This window comes from Papilio xuthus, unplaced genomic scaffold, assembly GCF_000836235.2.
Source record: "Papilio xuthus unplaced genomic scaffold, Pxut_1.1 DF828142.1, whole genome shotgun sequence".
NCBI classification, from domain to species: domain Eukaryota; kingdom Metazoa; phylum Arthropoda; class Insecta; order Lepidoptera; family Papilionidae; genus Papilio; species Papilio xuthus.
In genome coordinates this window covers 5619356-5639425 of record NW_013530507.1, presented here as the reverse complement: position 1 = coordinate 5639425, position 20070 = coordinate 5619356, and the positions used below count along the sequence as shown (strand labels likewise).

Here is a 20070-nt window from a genome sequence, read left to right as displayed (position 1 = left end):
TAATACCCAAGGTTTTCGAATAAACAGGCTTTACTTAACATTTTAAAACAACATTAAGGCACGTCAAATGGACCCCATTTTTAATATCGGCCTATTAATAAACTCTTATTCAAATAATACTCAATAAGTCCTGCAAAAATGGCGTTTACCATTTCGTCAAGACTTAAATAGGGAGCCAAAATTTTGTTTAAAATCCTTACTTAACTCACGGGAGACCGTATCTTACGTCGCTAACTAACTTTAAGAGTGCATGTCGACTGTAGCATAGAAATGGAGTGTTACCTGGGCAGATACGAGGAGGAGGAGGCGGGCGAGGGGGGAGCAGGAGGAGGTGAGGTGTCTGGTCCGGGTGGGGAGGTGACGTCAGTCAGTATCAGCGTGTGCGTTAACAACGAGGAGCCGCCGCAGAACTCGCAGCTGTTGACAGTCGCTGACCGCCGGCTGGTACATCAGAGGTGAGTTTTTTAATCCGAATGGCATTTTACAAACGATATACTTGAACAGATAAAAATAAAACTTTGCACAGTAGACAGTTACATTGTAGGAATAGGCTGATTTTGACTATTTCATAGATCTTTTAATCCTAAATTGTTAACTTTTTCTATAAATTGATTACTACGTATTTCCTATATTCCGTAGTATAATTTAATTGTTAATTGGAACACGAAAATCGTAACTATTTGAAGAAAAAGATATGGTAAAATACCGAATACGAAATTAATTACACATTTATCAATAATAACTGGTATCAGGCATTCCCTGCGTCGGTCCTCGGCAATCGACAGCCGCGAGCTGCCGTCGCCCCTGCAGCCGCTACTAGGAGATGACACATGCGGAGAAGTGCTTCTGCCAGTTCCCAGACAGCCTTCAGGTAAAACTTTACCCTTTTGACTTGTGTATGTCTCGTCTTTTAACTAAATTACTGAGGCTTTTTTTTCTTGGTTCTCTAGTACAAATACTGTAATTAGGGGGTTTCGTTTGCCGTGTATTCAAGGTTTTATCTAGATCTGTAGCGTGAATGTATATAGGAGAGACAAATGCATCAAGCGACATCTCGCTCTCGCACATGGTGAGCGAGAACTTGCCGCCGCGGCCGTCCATAGTGCTGGACTCGTCGCAGCTGCCGCGCCAGCGCTCCGCCGAGCACCAGCCTCCTGCACCACCTGCACCTGCAAGACCGGAGACTATGTGCTGAGTGAGTAACACACTGACACATCTTCATTCTGTCTGTTTCATCTCTATAAATCGATAGGTAATTGCTTGGAAATTACAGTTTTTGCATCGTTCCGTTAAACGGTTGTTAAACGACAGTTAATTCTATCTATAATAGAATCCACACCACTGCTACATCGCTACCATCAGCGCTAAATGACGAAAATCAAATTTGCACAAAATTTTATATCTTATAGCCAGTACATTTATAGAGGTCAGTGGTTACTGGACACAACGACGTCTAACACACCTCATTCTTGTCCGTAACCATTAAATTATGAGCCAAATTATTCTTCTTATAATGGATTGCATTCCACACTATGTTACGCAGAAATAAAAATCTTGATTTTTAGTTTTTGCCTTGAACAAACTTCTTTATCATGTTGACAGTATAATAACGATCATCATCATCATCGTCATCATCTCACGTGGGGTCTGTGCAGTAGGTTTTACAAAACCTGATACTTTAACTTAATTTTTCACGACCGACCTCCTGCCTGTCGCCAAACCTACTTGGGAGAAATAAATTAATTATCATGTTAATGTAACAAACTAAGTAACAATGAAAAACTTAATTCACAGGTAACTTAATTAGTATAAGAATAGAAAATTGAGATGAATGGAGCAGCCATCAACCAAATAATTCACAATGAGACTGCTCTACGGTTGCGTATTAGTAATAATTTAGGAAATTAATTATTTAAATATAACAACACCAAAAACAACACGAAATTGGTATTTACAAAGCATGTATTATAATTATAAGTTTAATTTTAATTATTACTTTTAAAATGTAATGAAATTTTAAAGTCGTTTTAACAATAATTTCCAACATATCTAATGAAAATATATTTTAAATATTGATGCAACGGTTTTAATATAATTATTTGACTTTCTTAAGTAAATTTAAAATGTTTTTAAATCAGATGACAATTTGTTTTAAGATTTTAAAACAAAACTCTTCCGAACTATCACTTTACCTAAATTAAATTTGACTAGACATTTCTGTGAAGAAATAAAAAAAAATCTTGAAATGTTTTGCAATCTTTCATTTTCCTTTTCTCGAATTTGTAACTTTGAGCAATGGGTTCTATAATAATTTTTTTATAATAAAATATTATACTATTTTATTTTTTTCTTCTAGTAATTTAAAATTGAAACTAGTTGTGTCCATAAAAATCTTTTCATGTAAAATTATATTTAAAAATATACTTCACTTTGATGCTGTAAAAATTTGGCTCCAACTTTTATCTTTTGACAACACTTAAATTATAGACCGACATTTATCTGACCTGGTGGGCATAGACCGAACTAAAATATGACAGCTCACTAGCGCCCCCATGGATATCAAAGAAATGTAAAGTGTCACAAAATCCTTGTTGCTATGTTTTTTTTTCTTTTCCTATGCCATCTTGCTAATATAATAAATGCATTTTTTTTTATAAATGGATACATGAATGTTTATTACTACATATCTCCGGGATACCTAAACAAATCTGTCTGTAATTTGGCATAGATATTGAACATAATCTGCCAGAACACATAGCTTACTAAGTTTTTTTTTTTTAAATTCCGTGCGGATTTGCGGGCAACACTAGAAGCTTATATTTGGTGATGTAAATGCGATAGTAGCGCCTCTCTCGCCGGTTAAGATAAATTTGTCGGCTCTATAAAACATATTTAGTAAAGTAATTCAACGACAATATGCATAAGAGCTCACAATGTAAATATTAACTTGCTGATTGTAATTTAAATAAGAATAGAATAAAAGCTGTAACTAATATTTCGTGATGAATTAAACATGACGAGAAATTAAGAAAAACCAATAAAAAATAACATTTCTTTAAATAAATTTCAAATATAATTGACATATCAGTAAAATTTGCAAATAGATTGAAAAAAAATATTGTGCAATTTATTTAAAAAACTAAACTTTTAAAAATAAAACTTTAAAAATTATATTTGACCAATAAAATTAAGCATTTTTACCTTTGGTTTCTGACATCAAAATCTCTGTATAAAGCATATCGTCATCCCTGTCATTATCTTAGACAAAATAGAGCCAACAATATTGTATTTTAAAGAAGATTTTGGACTCAGAAACCCACGGTTATTGACGTTGTAGTAAACCACATCAATATTTTAGTTATAGGTTTATATTAAATAGCTTAGATTTATAACAAACAATTTTTTTAATGTTTTAAGGCAATACAAATTTTCAAAATGTCCGTTTAACATGTTTTTAGTACTGAAAAAGTTTACTTTTTTGCTTAGTAAAAAACGTTTAATATAGTTATCTATTGATATCCAAACCCAATAATCGATTTTGGATAATTTTTGCTTAACTAAGGCATTTTTTTTATTGCCTGTATTTTATTTAATCTAAAGGGCGATCTATTTTGTATTGCAAGCAATAGATCATTGAAAAATCTTCGGATGTATCTTAAAGATTAATTATTAGGTTTGGACGAGATATTAAATGCATAAACATAATAGCCTAGTTAATTTTGAACCTAGAGAAACTACGGGACATCACAATGTGTTCATTTATACCAAATATTTTGTGCAAGTTTTTTACAATTTACGGACAATGTTACGAAATAGTTTTCATTTTTGTATATAATTGTAACACAATGATGTGGCTTTATATCTCGTAAAGGTTAATAGGAAATAATTATCTATCTTATGTAATAAAATCGCTTTTACAATGAATTAATCAATAATTTCCTTCATATCATTTTTTAAAATTTTAGAAATTTAAAAAAGCAATAATAATTTATTAAAATAAAACGTATTATTATGTTAAAATAAAAATCCCATTAAAATAATAAGTAGTGAATGAAAAGGCATTTTTAATTTTGTATGTCTTCCTTTTTATTTATAATCTGCCTGCAAATTTAAATTAAAATATTTTTGATGGTTACTAAAATGCTTTTTAAATTACGCACAAAAATAGTCTTGTATTATTTTGTTTGGTACACACTGGCAACACTGGCATACGTATGATTTTTAAAAATTTGAAAATAGAACCATCAAAAATATTTTTTACGATGCATAATCTGTTATTTGTACCTAAAAAAAAGAAAAATTATGTCATCCAAACAAACTGGCCAGTAATGTACAAAAGAAAAAGTTTCAAACCTTCTTGTTAGTTTTTTTTCCACAATTACTTGCAGGTCATAAATTTACGATATTTATCTAGTAGTGGCTATTATTTTGAACTTAAACATAACCTTAAATTTAATTATAAGATATTTTAATTATAAATTAAGACATGGTAGTGTTGTTTTGTACCAAAAGTATTGATAAGGCCGAATAGATTTGCTTTGGTCGTTTATTATAAATGCTAGAATTATTTTATCACAGCATTAAAGATAACCTAAAATGTATTCGTGCAATATTATTTTAAGTAGAGCATTAACGGATTTTTTTTTGTAATTTTTTGTGCTTGCAACATTTTTGAACTGTCAACAGATTACTGAAGATTTTTTTTAATTTAAATATTATAACCTAATGGCAAATATGTTATGATAAAATAATATTAGCTTTTAATAATTTTACTTAATGAACCTTGCTTTTATATGTTTTGAGTATTAAATTGTTTATCCTTATTGGGATGTTTTACATCTTTTAACAATATTTTCGAGTGATTGTTCCACTTCGTCTGTGTTATGTAAACATTATTATGTACAATAATATAATAAATATATTTGTGATATTAATAAAGTAGTTTTATTTAACAAAAAAAAGGTCGCCTCTGCCTAACGAAATGTAAAAAAAAACTAGAAATTAAAGTCTTTTATTACTTGATACTATTTAGTAACGATAGTCTTATTTTTTTATTTATAAAATACTAGCGGACCCGACAGACGTTGTCCTGTCTACACGTCTTTAATTTGAATAAATTAATATGAAGTTAATATTTGATGAAAATTATGAATCTAAACCATTCCCAGATCCCCTTTTTTGTGTGTGTTCAACACACAAAAAATTTCATCAAAATCAGTCCAGTCGTTTGAGAGAAGTTCAGTGACATTCACACTCACAGAAGAATTATATATATAAAGATTAGAAGATTTTTCTTAGAAATTTACTAATATTTCTTTTTACCATTCCAACTAAGCTCTAGGCTTGTGCTAGGATATGGTTTACAATAGTCGAATGACGGGATTCAACAACCATTACGATATTGACGCTTCAATTAAAAATTATCTTCTCTTAAATACAAAATCTAGTAACATCACATGAAAGTGATAAATAAATTAAGTAACAAATACCACAATTACTTATTATATAAATAACTAAAAAGTATTCTGCCCAAGAAAACTTACCTTAGGGTATGTTAACTTCAAACTTATTAACCACCGCACAGGTTGTGGGCAAGCTCCACTGTTAAATGGATTAATCATTACTTGGAAATGCCAGCTTTTGTTTCTTTCCGACTAAAACGCGTCTGTTCAACTTCGTGACAATTAATTCAACCTTATTACCGTGAGTTTCCGAGTCCAAAATATCTGTTAAAACACATTTTATCTCTGCGTTGTCAAATGACATGATGATATGTTTTATACATATTTTGGTTTTAGAAACCCACGGTTATTAGTTCGAATCCTCACTACAACCAACAGCACGCACATCTTTCAATTCTGAATGTTAAGTACGTATGTGCTGCCATCTACAGCAGATTAGAAAAAACTACGAACAGCTGAAAATTATTCAATCGTCGCTACCGCAAATTCACCGACTATTTTCTTGGTCTAGTATTTTTCCTGGAACCTTTGATTTCCTTAACTATATAATGACTTGATTGAAAGGATCCGTGGTGGTGATGACTGATGAAGAGTTGAGGCCATTCATCTGCGCCTGGTAAAGCGCATCATTGATCAACTTTTCAGCTAATATCCTCATGTTTGGAGGTAGATTCCTTAGTTTTGCTGCTACATTGATACCTAGAGACATAAAAAGTAAATGTCAAAACTTATGCACGAATTGCTATTATGTAAGTGCTGCCATCTAATGTAAACTCCCATCAACAATGGATGAATGGATGGATGGATGTTTGTTAGAAGGTATCTCCAGAACGACTGCATGGATCATGCTAAAATATGGCTTATACGCAGAACGTAATCATAAAAAAACAGTATGGAAGAACACATAGTCTAATTAATTTTTTTATTAATTCCGTGCAGACGAAGTAGCGTACGACAGCTAGTAATAAATAAAAATATTGAATTATTGTCTCAAAAGTGCTCTTAAATTTTTTACGGATGTTTTTAATTGTTCTTTAGTCCCCAGAGAGCTGTTGAAGAAAAACAATTAGTTATTTTATTCACCTTTAGAGTATTATTAAAGATATAATTTACGCAACACATTTACACTACTATCTGATTAATTAAAAGGAAAACAAAAAGGTTTTAAGCAAGCTATTTCGAGTCTACCTCAAAATAGCCAAACATCAGGCCGCTTGTTCGTTGCCATGTTATACCAAAAAAAAAAGAAAAAATTACCTATAGCATCATATTCATCTTCTATCTCCGTGCAGTGACGTTTGCTGCTCTTGTTGTCATCTTCGAAGGAAAGCTGGTATCTCTTGTGGTCCTCCACGTTCACCATGTTGGCAACACTGTACTCAGGATATGTCTCCATCGACTGCTCGAATGGTGGACCCTCTTCATCACCATTATCGTGGACAGCGTCTTCTGAGTTCTAGATAAAGATGTACTATGTTAGGAAAATTCGAAGAAAAGTCCCACATTTTTTTCGAAACCAATAATTGACCGCAATCCATTTTCGTCAATTTTAAAGGGCGATCGATCTTTTTTGTGCTCCTAATCTAATCTTTAATTAAGGATTCCTTAATCTTTTAAGGAGTTAGGTTTAATGATCCATATTACATAAACATGACTCTTAATGTCTAAATTCATAGAGTCGCATTTGCTATAGGTAAAATCAAAAGTCTTAGCAACTCGGCAAATCGCACGAGTCGCTGCGCAGAACATATATTTAGGTGTAGCGTGGCGTAAAAGGATGCGGGGGAGGGCACTGCGCAGCTCGCAATGGCCTTGAGCCGATAAAAAAGTTTTTTATATTTACTGTCTGCTTTGCCGCGACGCTAACGCGAAGGCACAATTCTAACCTAAAACGGAACGAGTTAGCATGAATCTCCTCCATCTCCTTGCTATTGCCCCCTACAATCTATCTGGCACCTCAAGGCCAGCTTTCACACACACAAAACACTTTCAAAGTTTAACTTAGTAATAACAAAAGATACATGTATTAAAAATAAAAAAAAATTAAGCTCGATTGTATGTAAATAGAAAGGTGACGTAAACATTATAATCGCGCGAGTTTCATTGGAGTACAGTTTACGAACCTAACATAACACACATGGAACCGGCACCGGCCCGCACGGCTGTGCGCTTCTCCCCGCATCCCTTTACATACCGCCAACACCTAAAATTGTAATATATATACGAATTGTTATTTTAATAAAACAAATAATATCTAATGGCCGTAGACTCGTACCTCGTTCTGTTCGTGTACGGTTTGTGTTTTCTTGTAAACATCTTCGATTTCATCATCGGGGAACACGAAGGAGAACATATCGTAATACCAAAGCATCGGCTTGTAGATGCCATCGGTGCCGCCGGCCGCGACCCTGAGTCGGCTGTCTCGCACGCGCTTGTGTTCCCGCCGCACGCACGCGCGCAAGCTCTCAATCTTACGCAACACGTGTACACGCGTCGCGCTCGGGTCGTGTTCCTGAACAAGTTGAGTCAACTTTGATATCGCCTCGTACCTCTTCTGTTTCTGTTTATACGATGAGCAATTCTTATCCCATAAACAAGGATGCTCCCTGTACATAGCTATCAATTTTTTGAGCAATTTGCGCGGGAAAACAACGGAGCCTTCTTCCATGTTTATGGCGCGCGGCAAGCGGCGCGGCGCGCAGGTCACTGGACTTGGCCGCGAGCCACGCGAGCGAGCGCGCTCCACTCCCCGCCCCGCGCCGCCTCGCCCCCTCACCCCTTGGTGTACTCATCGAGCCGCGACGGAATTCGTCTACAGTTTTTTTTTTAATCTTTTTGGATGAATATAAAATCTCTACAACTTAAAATAAACTTTTATCATTGTTAACAATTAAATTTTTATAAAAGTGTCGTAGAAATTAATTTTAATAAATCGCTAATAGCCCAAAATGCGTGCGATAAGTTCTAGAGTGAGTTCGAATCCCACATTCACCAAGTCACCTTGAATATATCCTAACCTAATGGTATGGACCTATACTAACATGATATTAGTTATTCATAAAGAAAGAAGTAATAAGTAATTTTAGATATACACATCTTTGCCCCAGGCAGTACAAAACAATACGAGAAATTTATTTCATTTATCATATTCTATCGCGACTTAATATACGTGGTTATTATTATTTTTACTCAAAGAAAACCACTTTTCTATATTCCCCGAGGGTTGAGACTTCGAGTCACCGCTTTAATAACTATAAAAAATAAATTTAAGAGCGGTCCTTTCTTTTGTGTGTGTAAATTGACAAAAATTCCACAGCCAATGTCAGTGCGAGTATCTGTCGATCATAAAATACGACGTACACATAATCTATTATATATATGTATATAAAAAAAAAGTCGTGTTAGTTATACTATTTCTAACTCAAGAACGGCTTTACTGATATGGTTGAAAATTGGTGGGGAGGTAGCTTAGAGCCAGGAGACGGACGTAGGATACTGTTTATTCTTTTTTTTCGAATGTATTCCTTGAAGAGCTGCTTTTTATTTCATTTATTAAGTAAACTAGCTGTTACCCGCGACTCCGTACGCGCGGAATTAAAAAAAATCTTAATTAGTAGCTTATTTGTTCTTCCAGACTATGTTCTGCATCTATGCCAAATGTCAGCGAGATCCATGCATCCGTTCTGGAGATACCTACAAACAAACATCCATTTATATTAGTAAGATAGTAAGAAGTAAGATCAGCCTATGTGTTTTGTAAACTATGTTCTATACTCCTGGCAAATTTCATCGAGATCTCTCGAGCTCTCTTCACAGGCAAAAATTGCGAAAAAAAAAATAATTTGACTCATACTCTTCTTTATAGCAAAAGACTGCATGCATACTTAAATTACTAGTGAATTATGTATTATGAAAAATAACAACTAAAGACTACGTGACAAAAACCTGAGCCACCCCCCCCCCATCCTGTGACTGACCGTAGTATTTTAAGGACTCCGCCCCCCCCTCTAAACGGGTTACGTAGTATGGGTACGTTCCCTAAGCTACTTTTAAATGTTTTATTATTCCGCGCGGACAGAGTCGCGGGCGACAGCTAGTGATATATATTTTGCCGCTGCCGAAACAGCTATACGAAACCTTTTTGTCATCTCTCTCATGATCGTAGAGAAAACAGAGATAGAAATTATGTTTTAATGATACTACGCCAGAGGAATCTCATTGTTAGAATACTCGTTACCATAGTGCATGAATGCGTCGACGAAATTAAAACTTATCTCATTTTTGTTCAACTATATTAATTTCTCTCATGACCTATTTTACGTGATGCGATATTAATTCAACAGAGGGCGCTGATTTCATAAACGAGATACGTGAGAAACTCCGCTAAAACACTGTTAAAACTCGCTAAATGCAACTTTTAGCACGTTTAATATGCCAGCGATATAATTTTAACCCTTGCATTACGCTTTTATCAATTAGAGAACACATATTTTTTAAAATACCAGTAAGTTTTAATGCATATTTAACTTCTACAAATAGAGAAAAAAGAGATGTTAACTGTCGAAAAGAGTCGACCAATGGTGACTTAGTTTGCTCTTAGTGCAAATTTCTCACACAAAAATACCGTGGGTTGCCGAGACGAAAGTCTCCGTTTAAAATATTCATCTCTGTTTTGTCAAAGGTAATAAAAATGATGACGATATTTTTATACAAAGATTTTAGTCTCAGAAACTCACGGTTAGAGTGAGCCTTGAATGTTTTTAGAAATATATTTGCTTAATATTTCCAGTCCTCCAAGAGTAGATATTAAAAATAAACATATTAAAGAATTTATTTCTACATTAGCTTTTCTAGCCCGACGTCGTCAGAGTAAATTTTAATATTGCAAGTTAATAGTATGAAAAAAAGTTCCATTGCGTCAGAATGAAGCATAGTTTTGTAAGAAAACAATTATAATAATAAACTATATTTTAGTAATTTTAGTGCACTTTTTATTGTCAATAATGAGAACACACAAAAGCGTGTTTCTTTTATTTTCCTGGTCATTATTTATATAAAGGGTGACCTAATTGTAAGGGTCCGGCAACAGTTACTTGTGTGTTCAGCCGTGGAAGCCCGGCCTAATTGAAACGTCAGCTTAAGGGTTAAAGTGGGTTCTGGTTTGTGTGTTTAGGTGAATAGCGACTTTGGAAAACCTCTAGTATGTTGCTAAATAAACTATGAAGAAAATCTTAACATACATTTTGTGTTTTATTTTTTAATATTTTAATTGTGGCTTGAATACGAGGATACTTAAGTAAAATCCTCTCATCTCATCATCATCAGCTCACTATACGTCCCCACCGAGGGGCTCGGAGCCTACCCTATGTTAAGGGTGATTAGGTCATAGTCAACCACACTGGCCAAGTGCGGGTTGGTTGACTTCACACATATCTTTGAATTTCTTCTCAGATATGTGCAGGTTTCATCACGATGTTTTCCTTCACCGTAGGAACGTCGGATAAATGTACATATGTAAATCGGAAATCGAAAAAAACACATTGGTACATGGCGGGATTATTGGACTCTCATCTAATATTGGGTTATTACTTAGCTATTATGATTGGAAATGTTTAAGAATAAAAGCGGAGTAACTAAAGATATAGATGATTTTAAAGTAAATAACAAGACGATGTCAAATTCTTAAAATTCTTAAGCATATGCAAAAATGAGAATTATATTAAAATAGGCAGACTTCCAAAAACACAAACCATTCGGAACACCTATAAGAATTCTTGCTTTTCAAGCAAAAATTACGCTAGCCGTGCCAAATTAGGTAAAAATGAAAATTAAATTTTATTAATAATTCGTATAAAATTTAATTTTAAATTTTAATTTTGTAGCCAAGTATCACAGCAATTTTATGAATGAGATTTAATTTTTAGTTTGACGTAAAGTTGTTTGAAATTTTATTATATATTGAAAAATCTTGCATCTTATTATTTCTTAACACTAGAATCGTATAATAAACTCTTAAAAGAGAACATCTTTACCTGTAACTAAGCATCTTACATATACTTAACATTTGTGCCGGAGGCCTAATTAAGTAGAGAAAGAGGAAGTAGGAAGTTTAACGGACTAGTCGACGCAGAAGAAGGGGAAATATTCTCTTATTGAACGTCCCCTTCTCTGTCGATTAAAGGTAAGCAACGCATCTGCAATTGTGGATGTCTATGGGTAGCAATCGCTTCGCTATTTGGGCGAATTCAGATGACCACTTTCTCGTTTCCCACTTTATATTATACAAAATTGTATGCAGAAATATAAGTAACCTTCTCTGGGATATAAAAACATATCACGATAGCTAAAAATTATATTAAAAATGTTTATAATATAAATTATTTGATTGCGAGCGATGTACAAATTTAAGACAGCCATCAACGGAACTAACGAAACGCACTCGACGCCGCAGAGCATTCATTATGAATAATTAAAAGTATAATTATAATGCACTTTAATTATATTTAAAATTAAAATTTTAATAGCCATATTAATTTCATCTGAAAAATCTCTCATTATGTTGTGCTTTCATCCTTTAAATTAATCTAACGTAATTTTAGTCGTCACAATATAGATCGAAAATATATCTGTGGGCCAAGCACGAATATTTGTGACACATTTGTATCGTTATCGTCAATTATGTCAAAATTAGTATAAGATTTTTAGTAGCCCTATCGGGCGGGGGGCGCTAGACAAATTTTAACGCATTTTTTTTCGATAAAAATACAGCGGTGATTGTCACAAATATTTGTGCTGGGCCCGCTGGGAAATGACCTCTATAAATCGATAATTTTGTTTCGTTCCGATTTAAAAACCATGTTACGTGACAGTTAATTCTACCATCAGCGCTAATAACGCAAAATGGCGACAATCAAATAAACACAAGGTACTATGTCTTATAGCCAGTCCATTTTGAAGTCAGTGAACCCGGCGGGCATAAGTCCAACTAAATTATATTTTAAAAACAAAATACTACTTGTATCTCAATGTTATAAAGAGAATGATAAAGGTGGTCTCTGTACGTGTTTCGACAGTGCAAATCCAGGGTTACAAGCAAGCTATACAAACGCTATTAACCCAAAGTTTAGTACAAAATAGTTTTGTTTTTATTGAACCCCGCGTAGCTCCAATTTTCAATAGATAACGTTGTTCCATTGTACACTACAGTACTGCGGGTTTACAAAAGACAACATATTTTTACTCTTTTGTGTTTCTATTCTTTTCAAAACTGGCATGCTGCGGTTCAGATAATTTTCAGGATTAAAAAAGCATAAGAATTGTCCTTTTTTCCAAGCTAAAGTCTAAGTGTCAACAATAGAAAGATCGCGGATTGTACGCTGAAAAAAGGCAAGCGAGGAGAGTCTCAACTATCCCATAATGTTTATAGTTTTGTGGTACACTTTAATAAGAAACTATAAGGTTAAAATCTATACGTACCCTTCTAAAGCACTGCTAGTTTACAGACTATTGTATTAAGATAAAAATTTAGTTTTATTCCTTGTAAGAAATCGAAGTCTCGAGTAATAAAAGAGTTTACAACCTAACAGCTATTGAATTAACTATTGATTACTAATAAATTACATCGTAAAACTGTGTCTCGCGTGAAATCGAACATTATACTATCTATAAACAATACTTTAATGTATACTGAACTAGCGATCTCCCGCGACACCTTCCGTATGGTGTTAAAACATAATTAGTGGTCTATGTTCCAGACTACGTTCTATATGTATGACAAATTTCATCAAGATCCGTTCAGCCTGGAGATAGATTTAAACAAACATCCATCCATCTAAACATTCACATTTTAGTAGATTTAACAGATAATCTCTTCTTTAAGGCGATGGCACATTTTCTCACAAATACACTCCACCATGATTATGGGTTAGTGCTTTAATATATTCTTATGTAGTGTTTTCAAATTCATATAGAATATGTATTAAGTGCACTTTCACGCATTTTTTCTTGCTTTATTTCAATGCCAATAATTTTTAATCATAACTAATAGTCATAAATTTGAATTAATTAAAAAATATATTTCTGTCTTACCTTCGTACTACAGAAAACATAATTTTGTAGTTACAGATTAAATAAGGCGCGGGCACAGATTATTTATACAAATGTAACGTGTTCCGTTTTAATTAAATTAGGATTAAATTGTTAGCGAAAAATCTTATTACTGAAATTCAATTTGAAAAGGCTTTTTGAATATTTACTCAAGCGAATTCTTCGTAAATTGATGTTTGCCGATTCTCTTACAGATTATTTTGACGATAAGATAAATTACATTTAGCTTAACTTGAAATTGATTCAAAGCAAGCTCACTACGCTTTACATGACTGTCTATTCTAGTCTCGAGGGTCCCGCGACTCTGTCCACGCATTATTAAAAAAACTTAATTAGTAACCTTTGTGATCTTCCACAGTATGTTCTACATCTATGACAAATGTCAACGAGATCCATGCAGCTGTTCTGGAGATACCTACAAACATCTATCCGTTCATCTAAACATTCGCATTTATAATATTAGTAAGAGTAAGATGAAACATGATTTAAATATTCCTCAAATATATTTAAGAAGTAGACCATTTATTACTAAATTTAATATCGAAATTGAATAATAAATGCTTTGAAGTATTTTCAGTAAATTGGATCCGTTATAAAGCTTTCAAATGTACGAATGAATTCTTTATTTTGTTAATATAGCCGTTAGAATTTTAATTCGGTTCTTTATATTGTAGTCTATTTTTTTTTGTAGATTTTTTTACATTAAATATGTGTGTGTGGCTTCAAAGTTTTTTTATAATTTATTCACGCAATCCCCATCTAATATGAACGAGAATTAAGATAGTGTGTGTAACGTTTCGTTACATGAGAGAGAAGACACAATATAGAAAGGATTAGAAAGGGACATATTATTTTAATAAATAACATATAGATGCGGGGCTATACAAAGTGCATTCCTTTCGAAGAGATTCCATAATGAACTTTAAATAAATTTGACAGTATCTTTCGACAGATGGGGTCTGCAACAAACGCCAATATTCATTATAAAAAATAAAGATTTGTTAAAGAAATTTTACCGTAGTTTTAAGTTGTTAGCATTTTCTTCGTGTAATAAATAAACGGGCAAAGAGGTATCCACGTGTCGCCTAGACATTAATGAAAAAGGACAGGCGATGCTGCGCGAGCCTCATTAAACTTACACGTGCTCGCCGTCGTCACTCGTGTTCGACTCTACCTACTTAAGGTACATTTCCACTGAGACTGGGCCTGGTAAATAAAATGATCTCATTTTTCACTTGTGTCTTATTTATGTGTATTTTTTAAGGGACGAACAGATCCAATAATTTTTATAACGCTGTCTTGAATATGCCTCATTGTGTAGACCTTTTCCGAAGCTCTATGTTACAATTTAAAATTTTTGATATTATCTAATGAAGTTTGAGACTATTTACAGTGTTTGTTTCGAATTAATATTAAATTTTAACCGTTCGTACAACTTTAACATGAAGAGCGAACTCGAAATTGGAATTCGGCCAAGAAACGATTTTCTTCGAGCACTTTACGAACGATTGGTTGACCTAGAATGGAAATAAATCTACGAATTATTATAGTAATTTTTTTTTCTAATAACCTATAAACTACTTAATTATTCAGGTACCAAAACCAAAATATAAAGAAAAAAACGAAGGCAGCCAGAGGAGAAAAGTAGGAGTTTATACTAAACTTACACCAAATAGTGACCAAAGACAATAGTTTGACAAAGTAAAATTTTAAAATAGCAAGCATTTTACAATACCTAGGTATATTCAAGTGTAACTGCCGAGCACGATCTCAACATGAACATAAAAAGAAATAATGTTTTTAATTTTTAGCTGGCAACACCCATAGGACAATTTGAATTTGACAGATGTCTTATTGTTTTAATTTTAGGTTAGGAATTCCAAAACTATGAAACCGTTTTAATATTTGTCTCCAAGTAAAATGAAATATAATTGCTTTATTTATAATAATAGCATTGTTAACTTTTCGATCAATTGCTATTATTTATCATGCAGATAAATTTGATATTATCTGTGATTCTAACAATCGCCGTCTTCGGCATACAAATATCCTCACATCCAGTCCTTATGCACAATATATTGGTACATTTCCTGAAACCTGTAAGCAGATGTCAACAAGAGGTAAGCACATCTAATTCATTGAAAGTTTTGCCATTTATAAATAATTGATACTGTTAAAATCAGTAAGTATATGATCTTGCCCCCTTTTTTTGCTCATCCACGGTATTTTTAATTTACTTGAATCAAATTTAAGGAATCCAAAGATCGCAATATTAAGATATGATAATGTTTGGAATGCGATCAAATAATTTTGTTATTCCGTTTCATACAAAGTAATTAATACAGATTTCAAACTGAACTCATCCATTGAATATTAATTTTGGCATAAATCTAATGATCGTTCAATCAAATATTGAACAGAATTTGGCAAATTGCTAAATTAAATGAGACTATAACGTATATTAGTTTCCTCTTGGGAATTGTCTGTTGAAAGTTGGAATGTATGGATAGATGGATGTTAGACAGTATCTCCACTCCGGCTTCATGAATCTCGTCGAAATTTGGCATATGCTTCTAAATAAGATATTTTTTATTCCGCGCGGACGGATTTCCGTGAGACAGTTGGTCAGAATTATAATGAACTAAACTATCCAGATGGGTCTTCCCGACACTATATACAATGATTTCTACAACTTTTGGTCTGAAGACTACGTGATCACCAACAACGCAACAGGTTGCGCGTTCATCTGTATAGCGGCACGACTTAACCTCATCGTCAACGGACCCAATTCGCACATCAACTTGAACACTTTCTTCCAATATAGCAGAAAGCGTGGCGCTGGTATGTTCACGTCTTTTTGTTTTCCTAAAGAAAAATTTTATCTGTGATGTATTTACCTCTTATTTTGATTTAATATACCTCAAGATATGTCTAGCACACTCTAAACCGTCTTGATCTCGACGCACAAGGCCGTCAGGATCTTAGTATTAAAGCTTCTTCTTAGGATTGTAGGCACCTTCGTATTTCGAAGTAGATCTATTTATCTGTTAGTAGGTGAAGGAGGGCAGCTGCCTCAATCTGCCTACCTAGGTGATGGTGGTGTGGCCTCTTTTTTGGTCTTTTTCCTTACCCTACATGACTATTACGACTAGCTACTTTAATTATGACTTTATTTGCAGACGATCAAACCGCAAAACGACTCTTGCAACTTTTACGATATTGCGAGGGACAGAGCCGAGATGAGACGGACACCTGCATGCGAGTCGTGCATTGCGCAAACTGTTTCAGAAGGGAAATACACGCTCTCAACTGGGCACCAAAAGTTGAGGAGATACCATGATGAAATTGCAATGTTTTCGTGATCATAATGAGTGACCTGACCAAAGGTTTACAGTCTAGTTCACACGACATGTCTAGATTGTGTTTGTTTATCGCGAGTTTCTGATCCCAATTTTCTCTTCATCCCATCCCATTGGTATATGACAAAGTAGTTTCAAAAGCAGTCAATAAGTTTTACGATTTGAATTTAACAATATTCTTCAAATGAAATATTATGGGATGTTCAAGATGAAAATGGAAGCCGTAAAATGGTTATAACGTAAAATTTTAATCTGGCACTTTTTAACGACTTTATTTTTATTGTGTTGAAAATCTTCGTCTAATATATATTCATAAATACATATAGTAATATTAAATTAAAATAAATCTAAATACACAAGAACAAATTGTTTTCATGCGTCTATTTAATATTTCCTTAATAATAGAGAAAATTGTTTCTAATATTTATGAGTTCCGAGTTATTTCTCCGATGAATAGTTCCGAATTTTATTGCTTTTATAATAACGCGGATATCCAACAGCCCGGGGCCTGTCAACATTGATTACAACTTGAAATTGGTTTCAATATAACCTAAAAACAGTTTGCATTTTGAGTTGGAAGCCAAATCTATGTTTATGACGTAGGTACTTTTGGAAAAGTGTTCCGTTTTTTTAATGCTCAATAAAAAAAAACATGTAATCCAAACGTTATAAATTACAAATCTTGCTAATGGTGGCACAGATGTAGAACATAGCCTGGAAGAACACATAGGCTACTACAACTACTGTAATTACATTTTTTTTATTCCGCGCGGATGGAGTCGCGGGCGACAGCTAGTATGTGTATAAATAAAATGTGTCTGAGGTATATCGTGAACTCTTTGGTCACTTTATTAAATTCTGTCTAGACGAAATCCTCGACCGATGTATTCATCTTGCGCAGACATATTTGATACCTGGGTAAAGTCCACATTTTATTAAGATCTTTATATTTTCAGGTATAGAAAACCTTTCAATCAAAACTTCAGCATGTTTGAAACTCTAATAAAAAAGATCGTAAATGGATTGTCTATCGACATAATAGTCTGCATTCAATTTGCGCTGACTACAGTTTGCGAGGCACTTTGTGCTACTAAACCAGAGATTCACAAGTTTTTTTTTCGTAGATCCCTTTCAAAATTTTAATAATTGCCTCGATTCCTCTACATGTCTTATTGATATCAACTTTATTTCATGCTAACGCAACTCCGCGTTTCTTCTATGGTCCCCAAGAATGTACTTGGACCATTTTAACTAACAGAAATAATTTAACAAAATTCAAAAGTCACTGCACTTAAAGCTTGTCTGTAATACTTTGATTACTAATTAAAGACATAATTAAAAAGATAATAAATCTCTATAGTTTAATCAAAATAATATAAAATAAATTTTAAATAAATTCTATCGAAATGTTGAATAATTATCTTGACACCAGTATGAAATCCTCATCGTTTTTAATAAAACGGAGTTATATTCTTAGTTGTCACGAGTTTAAATCAAAGATTAGTAGTACTTTCTTCTAGTACGACAAGAATGGTCGCATCGGGTACATCTTCTTGTTCGTCTGTTATATTTTCTTCGTAAAGTCCGTTCTGATCTGACAGTACGTTTCTCACAGATAAATAATCTACGATTTCTCTTTCTCCTACGTCCTTTAGGTCCTAATTCCAAAGAAATTGGTATAAATCCTTTAGCAAGTTTTGCTAATAAATCTTTAGCGTTTGTTTTACATTTTCGTAATAGAATTTGACGACCCCTTATTAATTCTTTGGTTATTATTGAATTTACTTTACTTGTACTAGCGTGGACTGCAGATTCCTTTCTTTCAGGTGTTGCATCAACATGACCTGGTGCATCTACGTTTTGGTCTATAGTTTGTGATTGATCTGTTTGTTCTTGTGGAACAGATATTTCATTACTCTCTCTAATTTCTTCAACTTGCATTCCTTGATCATTATCGATTTCAACTGCACTTTGTTCCATTTAATTCGAATTTATTTAATATGATATAATTTAATAAAGCTATAACTTACAAAAAATACAACACGTGTCCAATATTTTGATGGTCATTGTCACTGTCATTTATGTCTTTCTAATTTGAAATAAGAACATCGAAAGTTATAAGAATATTTTTTATTGAAATAGAAACGGACCAATTGTCTTAGCTTACTAATACTAGCTGTCACACGCGACTCCGTCCGCGTGGATATATAAAAAACGTAATATATAGATAATAAGTTAAATAAAAAGCAGCTCTTCAAGGCATAATTTCGAAAAAAATTAATAAATAGTATCCTATATCCGTCTCCTGGCTCTAAGCTACCTCCTCACCAATTTTCAGCCATATCGGATTTCAGCCATGTCGGATCCAATGTAAAACATTCCAAAATCAACAACTACTAATAAATTAAAAATTAATTAAAAAAACATTGTCCAGCGGACATAATTGTGAATCTAAACCATTCCCAGATCCCCTTGAACACACACAGAAAATTTCATCAAAATCGGGCCAGTCGTTTGAGAGAAGTTCAGTGACATACACACTCACAGAAGAATTATATATATAAATATTATAAATTGGATGGATGGATGTTTGAAGGTATCTCCAGAACGGTTGAATGGATCTCGATGAAATATGGCATACATATAGAACATAGTCTGGAAGAAAACTTAATCTAATACAATTATGTTTTTTTTAATTTCGCGCGGACAGAGTCGCGGGCGACAGCTAGTTGACCATAATGATCTGGCTCTGATCTCTTTATAGGTAATTGCTTGGAAATTATAGCTTTTTCTTTATTCCGATTTAAATGCCTGTTGATATGTCAGTTTTATTATATCTTTATCATTAGTTCGTATCCTCACCACTGCTATTAATCGCTAAGGTCAGCGCCAAAATGGCGGAAAACAAAGAGGCACAAACTGCTATGGCTTATAGCCTATGTATAAGTCAGTGGGTACCCTTATAACTTTGGATTTTCACTTCTACAAAAACATTTTTCATCTCTGTCATTTTCTTTTTAAAATCAGAGACAAAAATAGTTTAAAAATACATTAATTATTAAAAAAATATTTATTATAAAACTCGGAAATCTATAAAATTCATACATAACTTTACTTATAGATATATACAGCATTTAAATTGA

General features: G+C 33.3%; 3 protein-coding genes across 13 annotated transcripts in view; 2 read left to right on the top strand and 1 right to left on the bottom strand.

Annotated features, from left to right (window-relative positions):
* Positions 1-2034, top strand: part of Trpm (transient receptor potential cation channel, subfamily M) — a 125411-nt gene extending 123377 nt beyond the window's left edge. For 10 of the 11 annotated variants that reach the window (XM_013307083.1, XM_013307091.1, XM_013307085.1 and 7 more), the window contains 4 exons: positions 264-455; positions 753-871; positions 1029-1195; positions 1795-2034. In XM_013307083.1, coding sequence (XP_013162537.1) covers positions 264-455; positions 753-871; positions 1029-1195 — 478 coding nt within the window. In that variant the 3' untranslated portion in view covers positions 1795-2034. The remainder of the gene's footprint in view (positions 1-263; positions 456-752; positions 872-1028; positions 1196-1794) is intronic. The other variant, XM_013307087.1, reaches the window with a different exon arrangement.
* A 3487-nt stretch (positions 2035-5521) lies between these two features.
* LOC106114035 (uncharacterized) lies at positions 5522-8156 on the bottom strand. Its single transcript, XM_013307110.1, has 3 exons — positions 7738-8156; positions 6720-6918; positions 5522-6161 (listed from the first exon to the last, which is right to left on the bottom strand). The coding sequence occupies exons 1-3, from the start codon at positions 8128-8130 to the stop codon at positions 6004-6006; spliced, it is 750 nt and encodes a 249-aa protein (XP_013162564.1). The 5' UTR covers positions 8131-8156; the 3' UTR covers positions 5522-6003.
* Positions 8157-15427: 7271 nt separating this feature from the next.
* LOC106114037 (pheromone-binding protein-like) lies at positions 15428-17225 on the top strand. The gene is made up of 3 exons (XM_013307114.1): positions 15428-15688; positions 16223-16409; positions 16748-17225. Exons 1-3 carry the CDS (start codon positions 15557-15559, stop codon positions 16906-16908), a joined length of 480 nt encoding a protein of 159 aa, XP_013162568.1. The 5' UTR covers positions 15428-15556; the 3' UTR covers positions 16909-17225.
* Positions 17226-20070: the final 2845 nt, after the last annotated feature.

Excerpts from the sequence above, each read along its gene's own strand:
- LOC106114037 (XM_013307114.1), top strand. The coding sequence starts at position 15,557 with ATGCAGATAAATTTGATATTATCTGTGATTCTAACAATCGCCGTCTTC. Across the intron at positions 15,689-16,222 it reads TAAGCAGATGTCAACAAGAG|ATGGGTCTTCCCGACACTAT; the intron begins GTAAGCACATCT and ends TAAACTATCCAG. Across the intron at positions 16,410-16,747 it reads TAGCAGAAAGCGTGGCGCTG|ACGATCAAACCGCAAAACGA; the intron begins GTATGTTCACGT and ends CTTTATTTGCAG.
- LOC106114035 (XM_013307110.1), bottom strand. The coding sequence starts at position 8,130 with ATGGAAGAAGGCTCCGTTGTTTTCCCGCGCAAATTGCTCAAAAAATTG. Across the intron at positions 6,919-7,737 it reads CCGTACACGAACAGAACGAG|AACTCAGAAGACGCTGTCCA; the intron begins GTACGAGTCTAC and ends ATCTTTATCTAG. Across the intron at positions 6,162-6,719 it reads AGATGAATATGATGCTATAG|GTATCAATGTAGCAGCAAAA; the intron begins GTAATTTTTTCT and ends TTATGTCTCTAG.